We start from the raw sequence: 20,358 nt of genomic DNA, 5'->3' as shown, positions 1-20,358 counted from the left end.
TCTACCCCTGTCAAGGCGGACAGGAGCTGTACCTTGCAGAACCGCGGACTAGGGTGGGAGGCTCTCGGACCTCGTAAGAGCTAGCTGGTGACAATGTTCGTCAAGGACCGAAGAATCCGCGAATTGAAAGGGCTGGAAGTGCTTTGAGCTAGAGTGGCACACAGGAAGAGTAGCATAATTGTTTCGGCTGCTAGCCACCACATCCCGTTGATAGCTTTTGTCTGGTGATTGATGGGTCGCCAGCAAGCCCATCGCCATCTCATCCGTGGAAGCGCCGCCACATAGTTGGCTGTCTCTCAAACATCTGTAACGGCTCTCAACTCAAACGGCGCAAGATCTGTCGGCTTCCATGTGATGATCGTCGGCAACCGGAACACGATATGTTTCCTGTTGATGTTATGATGACATGGCGGAAAGCACTTTTGTGCACAGCATATTGTGCCCCTGCCTGCGTAATCAGTCTGAGGTAAATCATCGTCAAACCCTGGCGCTCCTTCGTTTGCTGTCTTTGAGGAACCCCACGTAATGTGACACGACTGTCGGACTAAGCTTAGCTTGCGATGCTTCCTCTTTCAACAGTCTGAGGTCGATCTGGACCTCTGAGGAACGGCCTGTTATATATAGTTTAATGAGTATGGAAGTGATAGGATTTGAAGGAATATGTTAAGGTTCGTGGCTATCAAATTATGCCTTATCTTTCTGCTTACCTTTTGACTTCAAGGAAAGTGTAAAGCTCCCGGTGTTGAAACAGGTACTTAGCATAGGTACCTTAGCCATGTTTTTGCACATTGTGCCTCCCTAATGTGATGTTTTATCCGTGCTCAAGTATCCAGCAGAAGGTGTTGCTTCGGAGTTGCTTCCCATCCGGGGTACTCCCTGTCGTGGCCCGAGCCCCATCCAGTCTTCGTCTTCTTTTCAGGTCCATGATCCGGAGGATTTCATATCCTCAACGTCTGATTTCTAGAATTCTTGTTTCCCTTTCTTTGTGCCCCACGGGGATATTCTTCTTCTTCTTCTTCTTTGCAGTGCAGGTCGAAGGCTTGATGTCTACACTCGCAACTTGAGCTCTTGTTCGATTCGTTACATGTTCCTTACCTTACATTCTATTTTTGTCATATTCTGAACATTTGGTCACTCGCCCATTCGAATTTTGATTCTACTACTTATCTTCGGATATATCACTGCCTTGTCCGAGGAACTGGAAGGATAACTTGAACGGTTAGCTTCCCCATAGGACTACCAAAGTCAGATGAAGAACTTCCACCGAGAGGCTTGTTTGTCTATAGGAAAGGAAATCGTCCCGTTCGAGAGTATCTACAATCACTACCAAAGGAATACGGGCAATTTTTGCTTGTGCTACACGAACAGGCAAAGCAAAGCAAATAAAGCTGTCATAGGCCTTCCTTTGTAAGTCAATCCGACAAGTTCGACCTGGTTTGTCGTCTACCGGACCCTTTGTCGTTACATTCGCAGTTCAAGCGTAACAGTTTTGGGTTCTCAATTGAGAATTCTTTTTTTCTCATCTTGCTTGATTCTCCTACGCTACGTTTATTTTCGTTCATTTTCATACAATTCCATGATGTCTGGTCCAACTCAATCAAAGATGCTGGTGGTGCCGCCAGCACTCAACTTGCGCCGAGCTAGCTCTTACAACGCCCAAGATCGTGGACCTATTTCTTCAACTTCATCCCGTTTCAATTTCAACCACCTATTCTTTTCACCGCCCGCTTCTCCAGCACTTCCAGCTCTGGTACCTCGACCTCCAAAAAGGACCTCGAGCCAGATCTTGGTCGCTCGACCAAGCCGAGTCTTTCGACGACTTTTCCTTCTCGGTATCTTGCTCTCGATCACATACCTTGTAGCATTGGCTTTTCAGAATCCAGATGCCATTCCAGCAGCAGTGTGGCCTTATTTTGGGCAAGAGGAGTTTGAGATGGTTGGCCAGGATGCCTTTCCAGATTTCCCTACGCCCATTCTTATCAACGACAACAAGGGTCGCTCGAAATGGACCGTCTTTATACCACCAAACGGGGATTTCCCCTTGACTATGGACCAATATGCGGAGATGGGCAGCCAATGTCGAGAGGTTTCTTCCCGGGCAAGAGATATTCATCACAAGGCCCCACTCACCGAAAAGGCCATCATCAACTACGATGCTAAAGACGAATACTATATCGATGTGTACGATGCTGAAAGATCAGGTCTTCTGACGCCTTACAAAGGCATTCGTGCCAAAAATAAGGGCAAATTTGTTGGGGTGGACAAAAAGCACTTGAAGCATAAGCCGGTCTGTGAAAGCACCATGACTTTTGTTTTGGAATCCTCAGATGCCGGCCTTGGGAATACACTCATGATGCTATGGACCTTTTACGGACTAGCGAAGCAACTCGACCGTGAGTTCTTCATTGTGGATAAACGTTGGGCCTACGGACCCTGGACCGAGATTTTTGAAGCCCCTCCTGTCCCTGACTGTCGTCCCCCTCCTCGACACCACATGGTTCCTTGTCCTTTCCAAGCCCGCCACTTGGTTGTTTCCTCCGCGACAGCTAAGGAGGTATTCCCGGCATTGCTGGCCCAAAATCATCGAGTTGCAGGAACTGAGGATGGATTGCGGGATCTCTTCGAACTGGCTCGTATTGGATATGAAGATCTGTTTATTTTGAGTGATGAGGATCAGGCTTATGTTGATGAGCGTGTGACTGCACTTCAAGCCAAAGCCAACACTGAGGACAGCCTCACGACGCATATACCTATCATTGGGCTTCACGTTCGCCATGGTGACCAGCACCCACTCGAGTTCCAATATCGGGATACCTATATCCCGGCCGACGTCTACCTTAAACAAGTCATCCGTTATGTGGACGAATACTACAACATGACAGGGACGGAGGATAACACCCAACGCCGACATATCACTCTCCTGGCTTCAGACGACCCCACAGTCCATGAGGAGCCTGAGTTTTCTCATACCATTCTTTCCCAAGATCGAATTCGTTTGGCTTCGAAAGGTGCGATTGCCCGCGCAAGTGGCAACCAGCATTCGCTAAATGACTTTGTCGAGAATACTTTCGGCTGGGAGGGCGGTTTCTTTGCTCCCCTTTTTTGGAATCTCGGTGTTGACAGCAAGAACAATGCTGCTGAAGCACCCGCAGGAGTAAATGTCGATGGTGTGAACGAAGAAGCCAGACATATGGCACCGCCTTCCGAAGAAACACTCCGACTCCGTAGCCTCGTAGGCCGAGCCTATATGATGGATCTGGCCGTCCTCTCTGAGTCGAGTGATAAGATAGTTTGCACCGTGAGTGCTTCAGGTTGCCGGCTACTGGCCGTGATGATGGGTTGGGAGGATGGCATGGAAAACAGGGGCTGGCATAACGTTGACGGAACCTATGGCTGGGCAGGCATCGACTGGTGACGTAAAGACATATTTTTCTTCTTTATCAATTTTTCTCTCTCTTGTGTGAAAATAAGTACAGAGGGACATGAGGACAACTGTAAGACGTACTTGATGTCACGAACATAGGATGGTGTTGGTTGGCGTTGATTCTGGATAGCGAATAAGATACCAATCTTTCCTCTTTTACTCAATGGAAATACATTACAAACAATGGTTTGCAACGTGGTTAGGCTTTATCCTTATCCTGAAGTATAAGTATGAAGTTTTATATCAGCGACTAAGTACACTACGGAGATAATTTGGAGGCGATCATGATTTCAAACAATGCCCTATCAACTGCCAGCGGATAAAAGTGGGCCATGCGGTCCATGATGCGCGCGCAGCGCGATTCCTTTATGGATTCCGTTTCAATCTTATCAGCACACCTACCTCAACGTGAACGAAAGGACACATCATTTCCAAGCAGCGCTTTTTGTCAGTGCGGCTTTGCACCCTCCTTCTCCCCTGCCTCCGAGTCACACGGAACGAATCCCATACTTGACGCAGTTTCTCCTCGCTTGAATTAAGCATCGTGGATATCTTAGCTCTGCAAGCTCCCCGTCTCCAACATGTCGACACCGACACCGACACCAAAAGATGGTCAACCACTCGCAAAGCCTCGTCTGAAGATTAACGTCAGCCGGTCGTCCTCTTTCGTCGCTGATGCAAATGTGACTCCTTCAGCCTCGGCCCCGGCTGGCCCAGCTGCTCCGACTCCAACGCCAACGGAAGGTAGTCGCAAAGTGAAGCTCAAGATCGGAAAATCACAACCCTCAACGCCTGCGGAACAGCCCCCGGTCAAGACGAAAGCTGGGCGACAACCCAAGCCCACTCAGAAACTTGTTGAGAGCAAGAAGCGCGCACACGATGAACTGGATGATGAACTAGGCTTGGCGCATCCAACAACAAAAATCAAACTTAAGCAGACGAAATCAGGACTCACTCCAACGGTCGTGGTGAAGCCGAAGGGACGCGCACCAGTGCATCCGCCAGGAGATGGCTATGATTCAGAAGCGAGCGATCGGGAGAAGGATCCATCCATAGAGGAACAGTTTGTCCTGAGAATGCTGCCGGGAGAGCACTGTGACTATGTGCGCTGGTGCATGGAGAATGGCAAGATGGGCATTCCTCGGAGCCAGGGAGGAGCAGACATTCAACTCAAATTCTTTGAAGAGGATTCTCGAAGGGCGGTCGTGACGGTCAAGGGTCAACCGTTTGCCGCTGTCATGGTGGACCTGCCTACAGTTACAGAAGCGATGAAGACATGGGATCGCAAATCATTTCTCAAGTCTGCAGACATCTGCCAAATGCTTCTGGTTTACCAGAAAGTTTCCACCGAAGCTGAAGCGAGACAAACGCCTCTACCAAGCATGATCGACCAACACTTCAGATGGCCACACGGCCTAACGCCGCCCATGCACGATTGTGTGAACCGACGATTCGCCAAGACTATCAGTCGAAAGGAGATTGAAGATAAAGAAGCAGAAGTCGAACGCCTGCTCGCCGAGGATGCTAAAGCCGGCTCTACGCGATGGGAATGGGTCGACGAGAGCAAAGACGATGAGGAGGAAGGCGGAGAAGAGGATGCCGAAGGTGATATGGATGATGATGATGGTATGGACTACTTCCAGAGCCAAGACGTATTCGGAGATGGCGACGATGACCTTGCAGCCGATTTGGAGGCTGCTTTCGGGGAAATGGGTGATGAAATTCCCGCTACCGGTATGGATGCTCCAACGCCAATGACAACCACACAGGTCAATACCCCCGCGCCACTGCAAGATAGCATTGAGTCGGATGAGTCCGAGGAAGTTTCGGATGATGATGATGATGACGACGATGATGAAGACCTGGACGAGGATGCTCGAGCCCAGCGCGACGAGGAAAAGGGTGTCAAGTCTTTCATCAACGACCTGAAGAACCAGCTTGCCAGCAAGCAAGAAGAACTGGCTCGTAATACAAACAAGCTCCTCCGGACGCGCATTGAGCAGACCATCAAGCAGCTCAAGGCAGAGATTGAACTCAAGAACTCGTCCATCGGTATCGAGACAGATGATTGATGAGGGTGTAGAAATTGGTGCATGGTGTCTATCAGTTGCTGGGAAAGCAGCTGAATTCATGGCAGGTAGACGGCGTTAAGGCGTAGCCCAAAAGTTGGGCAAGCGATGATTTGATTCGGGACTCAGACCCCAAATACCACATTGACTATTCCTCAACCAACTGCTAGTAATGCTTTATTACCTGTCTTCTATCTTTTGTCCTCTTTGACAGTGATCCTCTCCAGGCTCCGATCAAAATACACCAACATTCCATATAATATGTCCACTCTTGGTTCAAGCTTGCTTCAGATATTGAAGGGTCTGCGTTTTGTTGACCACCAGAACTTCCGTCGCTGAGTCTATGACATCTTGCCACGATGTTTTGCGGCAAGTTTCCTCGAGGCCTGGTAGTTTCTTTGCCTTGCCAGTTCTTGTCTTTGCCTTTGATGCGCGCTTCCGAATCGCCTGAAGGAGTACCTTGGCGAGTTCCGCGTCTCGTTGCCCTTGCTTCTTAAGGTAGCTGATAATGAACTGATTATCCCTCATCTTTGTGGCCTTGTGTTCGCGGTTCCAGCGTTTGGTGGAGTTGATTGCATCGTTGATGCGTGACTCTAGAGTCGACGAGCTAGGAGAGGCTTCGTCATACGTTAGTACTTGAGAAATAGTCTTGAATCGGAATGACTTACTCTGCTGCTTATGGACACTCGAGCTGATATCCGTTTTTGTCTTTCGCATTGCTCGTGTTTCTATTCCTGGCACCAGAGATGGGCTTGTCTGTATCTCATTTCCCTTGACACCCACATGCCGCGGAACGTTATTCATTCGACCTGAAATCTCGTCTATCTTGGTCCTTGCGTCCTCCAGCTGGGTGTTCCACTCCATTGTGGTATCACTCATAGCTTGCTGTAACCTCTCGATATCCGCTCGTGTGGCAGGCTCATGATTATGTCCAATGCGAGCCATGTGAGCCTTGACTGCTTGGACTTCAATCATCATCTTCGTCATTCTTTCTTCATTCTGGCGCCTGAATTCCTGGTCATCAGCGGTGCGGAAAACTAGCTGCTGGACTTCTTTTTCAAGTCGGCTTGCAAGGGAGAAGACCGTATGGAGGCTGAGTTCAAAATGCATATTCGCAAGCGCCTCTGCCTGTTTTAAAAGTTGATTTTCTTCGCTTTTGGGGTTGTTTGGGGTTGTCTGGGTGGGCGAATACGCGACATTGGGGATGGTTTTCGATGCAGTCATTGCTGGAGACCAGTTGGCCGAATTTTGACTTGAAGGGGGCGACAGAGGTGCACCGGTTCCCTTAGGAACTGAGCGGTGGCGGTTCTGGCTCATGTTGAAGTATTGAAGCAAGTTTTATTTCTCTATTTGACAAAGGAAGCAAGACAGATATCGTGGAATGAACGTTGTTTATCAGAACATGACAAAATTGGTGGTGATGTAGGAGGTATGGAGAAGGAGAAGACATAATGCCTCTATGAGATTCCAATCATTGTTTCGCTTTCCTATCTACCTTACCTAAGTTAAAGTACGGGAAGGTGCGAGGTGTTGAGTGCTTCCTCCCAAGTGAATGAGCTCCCAATTTGGTATCGAAGAGGGGAGGAAGGAAGGGGCTAGAGAAGGGAACAGGAGGCAAGAGCAGCTTTGATGACTTGCAACTAACACATATGTTAGTAGAGGTTAGCCCTGTCTCATATATACAGCTCGAGATCTACACCGTCTTCCGCCTCGCCTTATAAGTAATAAGATTTACTGAGCATCGCGCTCTACAACGTTGAGGTATGCTTCTGGCAAATGGTACCTCATAGCGCAACGAAACCACTACATATATCAGACCTTGACTCGGACGGTTTGAGCGCATGCAAACTCAACGCATCAAATAGCTCGTTTTTTTGCCAGAATAACGTATGTACTCGTAAAAGGCCGACATCTGTATTGTTCAAAGGCCTTCACACCATGGCCTCCTTTACTCCAAGTCACCAATAACTTCAGCCTCTTTCCCCTTCAATCTCTCCTTACCAATCCAATCCATAAATATGCCGACATCCTTAGCTATCGCCCCAGAAAGACCTAGCTTCTGTGCCCACATAGGCACCAAGCCTTTCGCATCCGATGCTGTCCCCATCACCCATTCCAAGCTTCCATCTCCTAATTCTCTAACCCTCTCAACGCTTGTGTAAGCCGCCCGAATTGGGCCATCGTGTTTAGCCACGTCTGTTGCATCGTCACTGGCACGGATGGCGATTTGAATGACAAGGAACTCCCTGCGTCCACGAACAGCAGCTGTGGCCTGTAGAACGGGAAAGACACGCTTTGACAACGGCCCGGGAAGGTCATGGACAGACTCTTCATGACGCAGTGTCCAGTCAACCCAAGTTTCGTCATTCAGCTGAATCTCAATGCCCGAGCAATCCCATTCCTGCAGTCGCTTGAAGCTCACCACGCTTGGCGTAAAGGTCTTCTCCGCTTCGCCATGCTTCTCCTTGAAACATCTCACAAACTCATCCCAATCTGCCGTGCCCTTCTCTTTCTTTGCTTCGTGAGTGCTCCGTCGAAGCGCCCAAAGCTCTGACTGAGCTTTATCGGACGGGATCCCAAGCCCAGGGTTCTTCTGAGCGACAACCCCGAGAGTCTCAGCATCAACAGTGCGCTCGAATACATGGACAGGAGCGGCGGATCCGTCGTATGTCTTGACTGTCTTGTGTTTCCAGAGATCACTTGTGGAGCGGAGCTCAGTAGCAGGCTCCACGGAAGGGATCTCGGAAGGGACGGAGTTTATAAAAGGCAAGGCTTCGAGAATAATTGAGGAGAGAAGGACCTTGAGCTCTTCGGGTTGTGCCCCTGCAGCTGGAAGTTTAGCAGGATGTATACCCCAGAGGCGGACAAGAGGGCCATATGACTCGCTCATGATGTCTGGATAAGGTGCTGGTCCCTGGCCTGGTTAAGGGTACTGATGTAAGTGGTATTGATAAACGGTTGCTTGCTAAGTGAACACGTCGAATCTTTGTAGTCAAATGATTTCAAGACCGGAAACACAGAGCTGATGTCATTGCTGGTAACAGACGTTTTGCCAGTCTCATCACAGAATAACAACGCTACCTCTCAGACTGGTATGAATGCAGCACAGTCGTCATTGATGGCGCTCAGCTTAGTGGGGTTCAATTGCCAACTTCCAACTTGACCTCGCCATAGCAGGAATGTCCCTTGAGATCGCCTCACTTAGACATCAGATCATTACAGTCAGGGGAAATCATGCAGAAAATTGAGTTAATTCATAATTTGATCGTTGCTTATTAAAAACTTATAGATTCTATCGCCAGATCTTTGCTGGCATGGCATGACAATTGACTTCTTTTTGGAAAACCCAGCCCAGCCATTACTAAACACTCAACTCCTCAGCATGCCCATTGCATTTGCCGCATATATACAACTTGTTTCGTGTTGTCTCATCATTGCTTTCGAGCCACAAATCTACTGCTGGCGTCTCTCCCAGTGAATGTTGGCGGGCTCCAAAGGTCGCGAGAAGAGCGAAGCGTAATCGGTGTCGATCAGAGTGTTGCCGCCATCCACGTTGCGGAACTTGAACTCACGCACAACCTCAGCAACAATTGTCTGAAGCTGGGCGTTGGCAAAGTGCTCGCCAATGCATCGGTGACGACCAGCACCGAAGGGCAGATAAGGAGAGGCGGAACCCTTGCTGACAAGACCATAGCCATAGTCGATCTTCTCTTCATCATCGCCACGGGTAGCCATTCTAGGGAAGTTAGGAGAGTCGGTCTCCCATCGGTGAGGATCCCACTCATCGGGGTTGGGGAAGTAGGCTGAGTCGGTAGCGCTGACGCCAGGGGCGGCGAGAAGAGTGTGCGAGGTTGGGATGGTGTACTTGGTTCCAGGGACCGGCATGGGAGACTTGACGGCGCGCATGATAGAGTGGATAGGGGCGTGAAGGCGGAGAGTCTCCTTGATAATGGCCTGGTTGAGAGGCAGCTTGGCAAGGTTGTCATAAGTCAGGGGAGGCAGATCGGCACCGAGTTCTCTGACCTGCTCCTGGTACAGCTCCTCCATGATGTGAGGGTACTGAGCGAGACGGAGCATGATCCAAGAGCTGGTAGAAGAAGAAGAGTGCTGGCCGGCCATGAGAAGAGCAATCATCATGTGGGCGACTTCATGGTCAGGGACAGGGGTGCCGTTCTTGTAAGTAGAGTTCATGAGATGCTTCATCATATCGTGCTCAGTGTCATCGTTGTCCTTAGCTCGGCGCTCCTTAATGGTGTCCATATAGATTTTGGCAACAGTGCGCTGGGCGTGGTCACGCTTGCGGTTCCAGGGGAGAGGAGCCCAGTGAAGCATGAAGTTGATGGGGGTGAAACCCATATCAAGATCGTGGTAGAGAGCGGCCAGAGACTCGTCAAACTTGTTGCGAATGACGCTGCCCTGAAGGGCATGCGAAGCAGTGAAGATAGTGATCTCGGCCATCTTCTTAGGGATGTCGACAATACCGGACTTGCCCTTAAAATCAGGGCTCTTCTTAAAGTAATCGCGAACCTCGGCGGAGATGATAGGGACGTAGGATCGGAAGGCCTCGGTGGTAAGGGCGATCTTCATGAACTAAAGGCACTTCTATCAGCATGTTTGCTACGTAAGGATCTGACTTTCGTTTCTGACCTTCTTCTGTTCCATGAGTTTGGCATTAGGGCAGTCGTAGACGACATCCTTGCCAAAGACAGGAGTAGTGAGAACAGTATAAATCTCCTCGGCAGAGACATCCTTGAGCTTTCCGTTGAGAATGAAGTCGTTTCCAGTGGGGCCAACAGCGACGGTGGTTTTCTTTCCAAGGAGGACAAAGGTGAAGACATCGCCATGCTAGCGCAAAGTCAGCTTTTTGTCACGCTTTTATTTCTAGCATAAGAGCCTTGGGCTCCTGGCGCCATGTGTGGCCAGGATTCGCCTCCAATCCTGGATTTTGGGCTAATTAAACGTACCTTGGCGCGGTTCTCCTTGAAGAACTTGGGGGGGTCCATTCCGTATGTGATAGTGCTTCCAATGAAGGGGAACCAGTGGAAGACCAGAGGGGGTTCATTGCGGTTCTTGAAGAGCAGCTGGTTGAGTACATTGATAACAACAGAGAGAACGACGAACGCTCCGAAGCCAATTCCAATCTGCTGGCCCAGGGGAAGCTCCTGGAATTGTTGTGCGAGCGGGTGGCTCGCAAGTTCTTGGAGGAGACCCATGGTTGGGTGTTGTAGGGAGGAGATTAGGGGTTTCGTTCCGTTTCGAAGGATGGAATTACTGTAAAGTAGTAAAAAAGAAGAAAGTGTCGTCCTTGGCGCCAGGAAGCATAAGAAATCCCAATGGCGAGTCTATCGAAAGTAGAGACTGACAGGAAAATAAAAGAGAACGATGGCGAAGGAGATTAACTGATATGTAATTGCGACAGACCCCGACGTCTTTTTTCGGACTGGGGTGTCTTAGTCTGGTAGAAGGGACCCCACACACCTGCCGAGCAAAAACAGCCAACAGCACGGCACACCGCCTGCGCTCTGTCCAGATTAAGCCCCTAGAATTGCCTCCCCCCTGTGCGGTTCACAGTTTACAGCACTCCTGCTGCCCTGTAAAACGGAACCCGATGGGGCCTATGGACGGTTCCTGGAAATAATGGGGCATCATGCCGTCCCGTCGCGAAAGGGTGTGATATGATTGGCTCAGAGTTGCGGATTCGTATTCGCATCTACTTTGTGGTGCCAGATCTTGAGCCCCTCCATCCCTCCTTTTTCGCATTCTTATCTGCCCGCCAATAGAATTATTTATTTGATCGCATTAATTGCTTATGTACCTACATTCTGTACACTGGTTGTGCCAAGTTTAATGGAATTTTGGCCAGAGGTTAGGTAAGTTCAACCCCCAACCCGTATTTTTATCCTACTTCTCAGATCGACAATTCATCAAGCTTACATACAACGGTCAGCAGTCATGTGAGGTTTCGATGAAAAAATGTTATTTTCTCCCTCGTGTCAATGATCCACCGATCACTTCACGGCCCTTCTTTCTCTACCCCTTGCACTGAACGACTGAACTCTTAAAATGGTCTGATGAGTTGGTTCACAGAGTTTCTGATTGGCTTCATCGCTATGGTCCGAATAAGAACCCGACTCTTCATGAGCCGTGAACTACCCGGCTATTTAATGTGACGATTCTCGAATCATTTTCAGGGTCCTCGATGAATAAGACCATATTGGTTATTGGTCAATGGCTTTTGACGTGTCCAGGATGAGAAAATACGGATCAAGGGTAGGATCAGTATTCACATGTTGATCTGCTACCTAATGGCTGATGGAGTCCTTGTAATAAGAGAACACAATGCAGATTTAGGAGAACTCACAAAACTCTTTGGTGTTCTGGGACCTCAATTGGAAGTCTAGATGGGCATTGATTTGAACAAGTTGCTCAAATATCAAGGGCCGCTTCTATTGGAGCTGTTACGACTGTAAATGGTTGCTCGAGAAATTTCGAGGCTACGATACCGCCGGAAATGCTACAAAATAGCCTGAAGCTACCCCTGAAGCCGCCACAATAAACAATGGAAAACATATCATGTTTGTTCCCAGCCCCGGATCACTCCGATCATAGAAACCATCTCGCCTGTAAAGCCCCGCTTAATATGGGCTGACGCTCGCGGGGCTCATCTTGTATGAAGAAGTAAAACGTCGCCCGACTCACTTCCGTATTCGTGAGACGGAACGGTCAAGAATAGCCCCGTCACCGGGGCCTATCCGTCCCGGCCGGCGCCGAACTGACGTGATGGTCCGGGGGAGGACTGTGAGAAGGGTCGGCATCTGTGACTAGGCACCGGGTTTGAGACTTTTCTGCAATCTTTCTCTGTTGATGGCTTTACAGACTGCACGTTATGCCCCAGTGCCAGTTGTGAAACCACGTCCCGGAAGTGTCTGAGATGACTGCCATGCCAGGATGTTGTCCGCACAATAGTGAATTATCTGCTTGCTAGGTTTTGTTGTTCCTTGACGTCAACCTAGCCTGTTACAGTGCCTGTCCTCATCTTTGTAGGAGGTCCAAAAGGCGGCCGTCCACGTTTCTATTATCGTGAAATATTCGAAACTGCTCACGCGACCAAGACAATGGGGTTGACCGACGTATTCTGGTCGTATATGTTGGATAGTAACACTGTGCCGTATAAAACCACAAGTCTTCCCTGGAAATCCGGGTGATTACAACTCAAAAAAGGATGTATGAATATATTTTTTATTCCTGTGCCCTAAACTATGAATCGTGAAAATCATGAGGGGAATATTATCGACGCCTGTAATCAGAGTATCTACCAAGAGCAAACACAGACTCGCCAGGCAATAAAATATGTGAATGAGTAAAGTCATGCCAAATTCTCCATGTATCCCCATGAATGCATGCAAATTGCATCAATGCTCGAAATCAGCCTATACATAGTGAGCCGTCAGGTAAGATAAACGCGAACATCATGTTAGGACCGCTGCTTTGCTTGTGTCATAACCATAACCGTCAAAGTCGTCTTACAAACCCCAACTCTCTACAAATCTGCCCCAAACCTCGTGAGAGATATCGTCTGCACTCACCATCGAAGCGCCAGACATTTCGAGAATCATGTTTTCTAAGCGACGATGCTCTTTCCGACAGCACCCCATCGAAGTTTGCGAAGTCCACTGCCCGAAGATCGGATTACTTCCTGGCCGCAGGATGTTGTTTCGTTGACGCTGCCAACGCTGGCAGCCAGCGCCTCTTGCTTGCCAACCTCACGACCGATAACATAACCAGCACCAAACCCCACCACAGATACAAGCACGACAACCCCGGCGCTGACAACCCATGTGAGAAGGGTTGGCGAGATGCTTGCTGGCTCTTCGATCTGGGCTACCTTCTTTTTCTTAGTAGCCCGCGGGGCCGTTGGCGATCCGGAGCCGTGCTTGCCTCTTTCAGAGGTTCGTGAAGGAGACCTTGCGGGAGAGCCGCGTTTGCGGGGTGGAGATGGGCCCGCGGGTCGTTGGGCTCGTCTCGGCGGCTCCGTTGACAGCTCCGACTCTGGTACGAACCGGAGTTCCATGGGTTGACTGCTAGGACCTACACCTGCGTTGGAAATCCTCTGGGCCTCTGCCTCCTCCTTTGACTTGGGCAGACCTCTAGCAGCATGCGCGCAAGAAAGAAGAGTAGTGAGGGACGCACGAAGGGCAGCATCGTTCTCTTCGCGGACAGCGGGGGACATAAAGCTTGGACCCGCACGGTGGGGCCGTGTCTGCGATCGCTGGGAGAAGGATGGCCGTGTAAGACCATTATGAGGATGAGGAGGAGGAGGAGCACTTGGGATAGCTGGAGCAGAGTCTCTTCTTTGCGTGGATGGGTGAGTGAAGGCGTTTGGCTGAGGTCGAAAGACAGGTTCGGTAGGTTGATCGGAGACACGTCCGAGCGCGGTGACGTTATCACCATCTGACTCGGCCTCTGAATCCATATCCATCTCCTTCTCGGACCGCTGAGCGTTCTCGGTCGAGCTGGTAAGCAGGCGATCATCTTCGCTATCGCTCTCGTCGTATTCCTCCTGGCTGCTCAAATCGGCGGCGTTCACATTATGAATAGCAGTCTGCTGTTGAGGGAGTGATCGTGCCGATTGCTGTAAGCGTCGTCGGCGCACATATGGATTTCCGACGCGTAGGCCGGTAGTAACAATCTCATCGCCGATACTGGACAGAGAAGAAGATGAGGGCTGCGATGCTACTTCTACCCAAGATTCTAGGATTGTTAACAGACAAGTTTCAGCAGGTTGACCTACGTTGTGAGACTTACCATCGTGACGTCTCTGTTGGGGAAGTCCAGGACTCGATCTCGCTCCATTTGGAGACACCCTATTTCCTTGCCAACTCTGATTTCCTTCTCCGTCCATTCTTTCTCCTTTTCGCATAGATAAGATCGAAGTTTGTCGAAAGTCGAGTTGTTGGGACACACGGTATTCAAGTTCCGAGGCGGAGTACAAGAAGGCACGGGCTCAGTATGCTAGTCAACAGTGCAACTTCGCTTATCTCTGAGCTATGGGGTGATGTTATTCAGGAGGCTACCAAAAAGTCGAAAGATGGCGAAGCAGAAGAAAGACAGATCGTGTACAAAGTGAGGGTATAAAAAGGATAGAGTGGTGAATTCTTGGCCAGCGAAGTCGGGGCTGGGGGAAACCGTTGGTAAAGAAGGGTGGACGATTGCTTCTTTGTTACAGGCACGAGAGCACGTCTCGCTGCCCAGTGATAACGACTAAGTAGCGGTACTTGTCGCGTGAGTGGGGAGACAGTGCGGGCGCATGGCTCACATCTATGAAGCATCACATTCTTAATGCCGGACATGTTGCCTAGGTTGCCCATTTGGTGTAACTGCACTGATGCTGTAACGATGACGCTCATCTTGTCGCACACTGTATATTGGTGGCCTCGAGAGCGGTGAAGCAGCTTTCTACAAGTATTGGTACATCAGCCCCCGCCTCTGCGACTGAGCACGCAGCACGAACACTACGGTCATGAGTACAAGGCGGGGTTTAGACCACCTAAATAAGCTCGCAGCCGACCTCCCAAAAGAAATATCAGCACCGTAAAAAGAATTACAGGTAGTTAGAAGAGGAAAAGGGGCTGGCTGAGGCTGCTGACGTTATCCTCCAGCTCATATTGCGAAACGTACTGTTTACTTTGTGCAGCTTGGACATGTTTCAATATGTAAGGAAGTCTTTCGATGTCTCATACTATCTACAAAGTACTTTGTCGACGTGGATCAAACAAAGACCCTTTATCAAGCTCTGGGCTCATAGATCTGTCGACTTTCATGGATCTGCACTATACGTGAAACAAAATCATGGAATAATACCCTGAACCATTTAATCTCCGTGGGCCTTGATAGTTATGGCGCAACGATCATTACCCAGCGTAGCCAGCGCCTCAATACAGCACGGCACTACAGCCCAGTAAAAACAGAACTTATCAGGAACGCCTTGGTCAACTGTCACAATACTTTGTTGGTTTGCGTCATCTGTAGACTTCGAACAATATTGGAACTCAAGACCAAAACACATCTCGTCTATCAACTAGTTACTGTAGCTCGACACCTCCCACAACCATACCTAGCAGCTGACTCTCATGACTGACCTCCTTGATATTCTCTTCGTTCTTCCCAACAAATGTACCACGATTATCAGTGTACGGCCATAGTGTTAACTTGCTCACGTGTAAGTAGTATCTCTCGAGACTGGTCATTCCGTCCCCACCATCCCTGTTTGATTCACGGTTTAGATGACACAGCCATCACACGCTGTGCATATAGATCCCCCAACTGCACATTTTGATAGGCTACAGCTACCTCCTAATTCTGCAACAGTTTGTTATGAATGAACTTTCCATCCTTGTGCTATAACTACCTGGCCCAAGATGAGTTCATACCCATAATCCAAGCGTTTTATCTGCAGTATCATATGTGAAGAACAGATGATCTCGACAATAATATCATCCCACCGCAAAAGACTCACTAACACTATGCATTCACTTTCGATACATTCACTCATGAGGACCCTTGTGACGTCATTGAAAGAAACATGATCGAACTTTTATTGCGCCCCTATAATCGAGATGTGGACTAATCCCGTTGCTACATAAATCGAAAGAATAACGGCAGTGGTATACTCACCAACATCAAACGATGAAACAGTGTACATGGTATAAGAAATCAGAATGGTCTAGTCATCAAAGGCAGGAGATCGTCGTCAACTGGATCCGAGGTTAGCCATAGGCATCGTCGTATCGTTTCGAAAAGCCCCCAGGACCCTCAAGAGTATTCGCGAGAACCGACTTGGTCCACTCCGCAATGTCTGGAAGACAGAAGGAGCCTCTTCCCAAAGAGTCGTCAACAAATCCCTCAGAAGCCCACGTGGTGTCTGCCTTGTAGACAGACTTGATCAAAAAGCCAGAGGCACCAGAAAGGTGCTTTATGAAGATGCCACGAGCCCACGGTCCCTCAAGTGTAATAGCCCCCAGGTCTATAACTGCTTTACGCGTGTGATGCGTATTCTCAAAGCCCACTACTCCATGGAGTTTTGTCTTGTGTTGAATCGACAGCCCACAAAAGCCCACTTATTGGTAAACCCGCCAGAAGCCCTCAGTTCGGAACTGTTGTGCATCAACCCACGTTTAATCGAAAGAAATCTTGGAGCCAGAGAAAGTGGTAGGAGTGCGGTTAGCACCAGTGCCGAAGCTACCACCGCGACCACCACCACGGCCACGACCACCACCACCACCGCGACCACCTCCACGGCCGCCGAAGCCACCACGGCCGCCACCGCGACCACCTCCACGACCACCACCAAAGCCGCCGCCGCCGCCGCCCTGTTGAGGCCTGCTGCTAGCATAGTCCAGGCGAACGCTGCGGGACATACGTCCGTTGCCGATAGGGGCACCATTCTTGGCCTCGAAGACCTGCTTGGCATCCTCAACCGAGTTGAAGCTGACATAACCGAAACCCTTGAGGTTACCGCTATCACTGTTGAGAGTTAGTAACTGGAGCACGGAGGCAAAGTGGACATTGCTACTTACGGATCGGTAGGGAGGCGAACGCTGGCAACTTCAGCGACGTCGCTGAAGAACTCTCGGACGATGTCCTGGTCGACATCGAAAGGAAGGTTACCGACGAAGAGGGTATCGCTCTCGGGGCTGACAGTGTCACCATGACGCTGGGCACGATCGGCAGCGCGAGACTGGGGGTTGGCATCAGCGGGACGAGCGTTGGCGTAGTCGAGGTTGATGGCACGGCCCTCAAGCTCAACACCCTGCATGGTCTCGTAGGCCTTGGTGCAAGAGGCAGCATCGTTGAAGTCGACATAACCGAAGCCACGGCTGCGACCAGTACCCTTCTCAGTCATGACACGGGCGTTGGCAAGACCCTCAATATGCTTGAAAGCCTCGTAAAGGGCGTTGTCGTCAATGGACCAGCTCAGGCTGCCGGCGAAGAGAGTAGTGGGCTCGTCGGTCTTGGTCTTCTTTGCATCGGCATCACCATCATCCTCAGCCTTGCGCTTCTTGGAGGGAGCCTCCTCGGTCTTCTCAACCTTGGCGCCAGCCTCCTCATCAGAGTCGCTGCTGTCACTGTCATTGGAGTCATCCTCGGAATCGTCAGAGTCGGAGTCGTCAGAAGAATCGGCCTTCTATATGCGTGGTTAGTAACAAGTAGCTTCGGTAGATAGAGTTTGGGCGTACGAACCTTCTCAGCAGCCTTAGCAGCAGGCTTCTCCTCCTCGCTCTCATCATCGGAGTCAGAGTCGGAGTCAGAGCCGGAGCCGGACTCGGACTCGGAAGAGTCGGAAGACTCAGCCTTCTTAGCGGGAGCGGCAGCCTTAGCAGTGCCGTTGACCTTGGTAGCCTTGGCCTTGGGCTTCTCCTCTTCAGACTCGCTATCGGAGTCGGAATCAGAACCGGACTCGGACTCAGAAGAAGACTCAGCGGCCTTGGCCTTAGCCTTGGTGGCAGGCTTCTTAGTAACCTTCTTCTCCTCCTCAGAGGAAGAAGAGTCGGAATCGGAGTCGGAAGCCTCAGACTCGCTCTCAGACTCAGATTCGGAAGAAGACTCGGGCTCGGCCTTCTTCTTGCTCTTCTTGGCGTCTTTCTCCTTGGTGACCTTCTTGGCGGCAGCCTTAGCAAGCTCCTTGGACTTGGACTTGGAGGATTTGGAAGGCTTGGTGATGCCTCCAGCCTTGACGGTGCTGAGAGGCTCAGCGACCTTGGGCTTGCTCTCCTTTGTCTTTGTCTTAGCCATTGTGATTATGTATTAAGGTAGAGGGGGGGTAAAGAGGTGGTAGGGAAAGGGTAAATGTCTAGTCGGGGAGAATAAACAGGAAGAAAAATGGGAAGAGGGCGGATGCAGAAAGCAGACTTTTAAGCTGGTGGTTGGCCTTGTCTTTTTTTTTTCTCTCTTTTTTTTTTCCTGCCGTCAGAATGGTGGGGCTCCCGAGGGCGGTGAGGACCCTTCGACTGACAGGGAAGGTGGTCTTTGTGGTCTTGTGGGCCTGTGCTTGCCTGAGAAATCAGGTCGCCTGTTATTCGACATCCAATTCACCTACTTGAGCTTCAAGCTACTCGGACATACCAAGGTGCCGATATCGATTGAGTCCCCATTGTCAGCCTTGCACGCCGTTCCTCGCTACAATTCGGCAATCTACTCAAAAGCCAAGAAGGCGCACTCAGATTCACCATGCCTACCCCGAGTCCGAGCAGTTTAAGGCTCAGAAGCCTACCGTTCCTCCCACCTTCAATGGCGTCGACTACGATGATACCAAAGCCTTCAAGGCTGCCGAGGATGCCCTCATCCGAGAACAATGGGTTGGCGCTATGATGACCCGTCTTGTTGGAGAGGAGCTCAACAAGTGCTACGTCCGAGAGGGTGTTAACCATTTGGAGAACTGCGGCCACCTCCGAGGTTAGTTTGTTTGAATATGGAGCTTTCCCGAGAGCTACCGAGACTACGCTTTTGAGCGTTTACTGACTTGGAAAATAGAGAGATATTTGCAATTGTTGAAGACAAACAAGATCAAGGGTACCAAGTTCTTGCAACAAAACTATGTTGACCAGAAGGATCAAGAGCTTGATCTCGCTGCTAGAGTTCATACTAGCGACAAGATTGCCAAGCTCAACCACGGCCGATTCTCTTCGTAAGCCTTTAATAAATCAGAATCTGAGGTGGGAAGGGATTGCGCGAATGGGATGTTTAGATGAGAGGGAATTATGGTCTAGATATCATGATTTGAGTTTCTCGGCTTACCAAAAAGGGTGAAGCAATCATCTGACCTTGTATGACTGTGTATATATCAGGAAGAAACGAATCAAAAGAAACTATAAGACAACAGCACAGTTTCATTTATGAGAGCCAATTCGTAATCGTAGTTCAAGATTTCAGAGGCTTTGGGCGCGAGGCTGACAATTTACATCTTAGATCACCTCTCATTGGCTCTCCACCAAATGGACCTCCAAAATTTCTCCAGAACTTCGAGCCTCGTCACACTTCGTCTTCCACCAACCCACCATCAGCAATCATAATGTTCTGCGCTCGGTGTCTGCGCGCCACCGCCTTGCGGCGCTCACAGCCGATTCTTCGACAGTTTTCGACGACGACGAATTTCCGTTCCGCCGAACCTCAACTTTCGACTCCCGTTACAGCGCCTGGTGAGGCACAGAAGGATGTCCCTGCTGCACGATCATCATGTGCACCCGGAACTGTTCTCAATGGCCTCAACTATACCAAGGGTGGACAAGACCCTGTTGCAAAGAACGATGATGAATACCCAGAATGGTTGTGGTCTTGCTTGGAAGTATTGAAGAAGAGTGCCGATTCGGCGGATGCAGATGCTGGCGATGAATTCTGTATGTTTTATGCCTGATATCGTACCACAAGGGTGGGCCTTACTAACAACACTAAAGCAAAGTCGAAGAAGCAGAGGAAACTGGCAGCCAAGCGTCAAAAGGCCCTCGAGGCCAAGCTGTTGGCTGAGGGCAACCTCGAGGCTCTGGCTCCTAAGATTCCTCTCCAGCGCCAGTCTATTAATATCCTCGGCGAGGAGAATCGAGGAGTCGAGCATAACATCGAGGCCGCACAGAAGCGAGAGGAACTCAAGAAGGCGATGCGCAAGGAGAGAAGGGCCAAGATTAAGGAAACCAACTACCTCAAGTCTATGTAAATTTGAGATGACTATTTATATATGTACACTACTTAAGAGTATGTAACTCGACTGTACCATACTATGGCATGAAGAAAATGATTCGATAGATTCAAGTCATGACCAGCATCATTCACGATACACACCAAATCGCCTTGACTGCTTCATCTGCATGATAT

The 20,358-nt window shown here is 49.8% G+C and overlaps 8 protein-coding genes across 8 annotated transcripts; 3 read left to right on the top strand and 5 right to left on the bottom strand.

Moving 5' to 3' along the window:
- The first annotated feature begins 1,320 nt into the window (after nucleotides 1–1,320).
- BKA55DRAFT_33371 (uncharacterized protein) lies at nucleotides 1,321–3,501 on the top strand. Its single transcript, XM_046185724.1, has one exon. It carries the CDS (start codon nucleotides 1,577–1,579, stop codon nucleotides 3,413–3,415), a length of 1,839 nt encoding a protein of 612 aa, XP_046056868.1. The 5' UTR covers nucleotides 1,321–1,576; the 3' UTR covers nucleotides 3,416–3,501.
- Nucleotides 3,502–4,005: 504 nt separating this feature from the next.
- On the top strand, nucleotides 4,006–5,496 carry BKA55DRAFT_588621 (TAFII55 protein conserved region-domain-containing protein; the record flags this gene model as incomplete). The annotated part of the gene is made up of 1 exon (XM_046194823.1): nucleotides 4,006–5,496. The coding sequence occupies one exon, from the start codon at nucleotides 4,006–4,008 to the stop codon at nucleotides 5,494–5,496; it is 1,491 nt and encodes a 496-aa protein (XP_046056867.1).
- A 273-nt stretch (nucleotides 5,497–5,769) lies between these two features.
- On the bottom strand, nucleotides 5,770–6,810 carry BKA55DRAFT_532711 (uncharacterized protein; the record flags this gene model as incomplete). The annotated part of the gene is made up of 2 exons (XM_046189373.1): nucleotides 5,770–6,110; nucleotides 6,162–6,810. The coding sequence occupies 2 exons, from the start codon at nucleotides 6,808–6,810 to the stop codon at nucleotides 5,770–5,772; spliced, it is 990 nt and encodes a 329-aa protein (XP_046056866.1).
- Nucleotides 6,811–7,163: 353 nt separating this feature from the next.
- Nucleotides 7,164–8,661, bottom strand: BKA55DRAFT_550581 (uncharacterized protein). Its single transcript, XM_046191282.1, has one exon. It carries the CDS (start codon nucleotides 8,381–8,383, stop codon nucleotides 7,442–7,444), a length of 942 nt encoding a protein of 313 aa, XP_046056865.1. The 5' UTR covers nucleotides 8,384–8,661; the 3' UTR covers nucleotides 7,164–7,441.
- A 6-nt stretch (nucleotides 8,662–8,667) lies between these two features.
- On the bottom strand, nucleotides 8,668–10,941 carry BKA55DRAFT_631288 (cytochrome P450). Its single transcript, XM_046196952.1, has 3 exons — nucleotides 10,458–10,941; nucleotides 10,141–10,338; nucleotides 8,668–10,083 (listed from the first exon to the last, which is right to left on the bottom strand). Exons 1-3 carry the CDS (start codon nucleotides 10,704–10,706, stop codon nucleotides 8,947–8,949), a joined length of 1,584 nt encoding a protein of 527 aa, XP_046056864.1. The 5' UTR covers nucleotides 10,707–10,941; the 3' UTR covers nucleotides 8,668–8,946.
- Nucleotides 10,942–12,716: 1,775 nt separating this feature from the next.
- BKA55DRAFT_550579 (uncharacterized protein) lies at nucleotides 12,717–14,691 on the bottom strand. Its single transcript, XM_046191281.1, has 2 exons — nucleotides 14,299–14,691; nucleotides 12,717–14,244 (listed from the first exon to the last, which is right to left on the bottom strand). Exons 1-2 carry the CDS (start codon nucleotides 14,411–14,413, stop codon nucleotides 13,115–13,117), a joined length of 1,245 nt encoding a protein of 414 aa, XP_046056863.1. The 5' UTR covers nucleotides 14,414–14,691; the 3' UTR covers nucleotides 12,717–13,114.
- A 2,122-nt stretch (nucleotides 14,692–16,813) lies between these two features.
- BKA55DRAFT_550575 (uncharacterized protein) lies at nucleotides 16,814–18,394 on the bottom strand. Its single transcript, XM_046191280.1, has 2 exons — nucleotides 17,734–18,394; nucleotides 16,814–17,677 (listed from the first exon to the last, which is right to left on the bottom strand). Exons 1-2 carry the CDS (start codon nucleotides 18,283–18,285, stop codon nucleotides 17,066–17,068), a joined length of 1,164 nt encoding a protein of 387 aa, XP_046056862.1. The 5' UTR covers nucleotides 18,286–18,394; the 3' UTR covers nucleotides 16,814–17,065.
- Nucleotides 18,395–18,464: 70 nt separating this feature from the next.
- Nucleotides 18,465–20,200, top strand: BKA55DRAFT_588617 (mitochondrial ribosomal protein L37-domain-containing protein; the record flags this gene model as incomplete). Its single annotated transcript, XM_046194822.1, has 5 exons — nucleotides 18,465–18,485; nucleotides 18,714–18,945; nucleotides 19,024–19,177; nucleotides 19,423–19,886; nucleotides 19,944–20,200. 5 exons carry the CDS (start codon nucleotides 18,465–18,467, stop codon nucleotides 20,198–20,200), a joined length of 1,128 nt encoding a protein of 375 aa, XP_046056861.1.
- Nucleotides 20,201–20,358: the final 158 nt, after the last annotated feature.

The sequence above is a fragment of the Fusarium redolens genome (assembly GCF_020744475.1).
Source record: "Fusarium redolens strain MPI-CAGE-AT-0023 chromosome Unknown BKA55scaffold_1, whole genome shotgun sequence".
Classification (NCBI taxonomy): domain Eukaryota; kingdom Fungi; phylum Ascomycota; class Sordariomycetes; order Hypocreales; family Nectriaceae; genus Fusarium; species Fusarium redolens.
The sequence above is the reverse complement of the archived record's forward strand: the minus strand, read 5'-3'. Positions and strand labels throughout refer to the sequence as shown.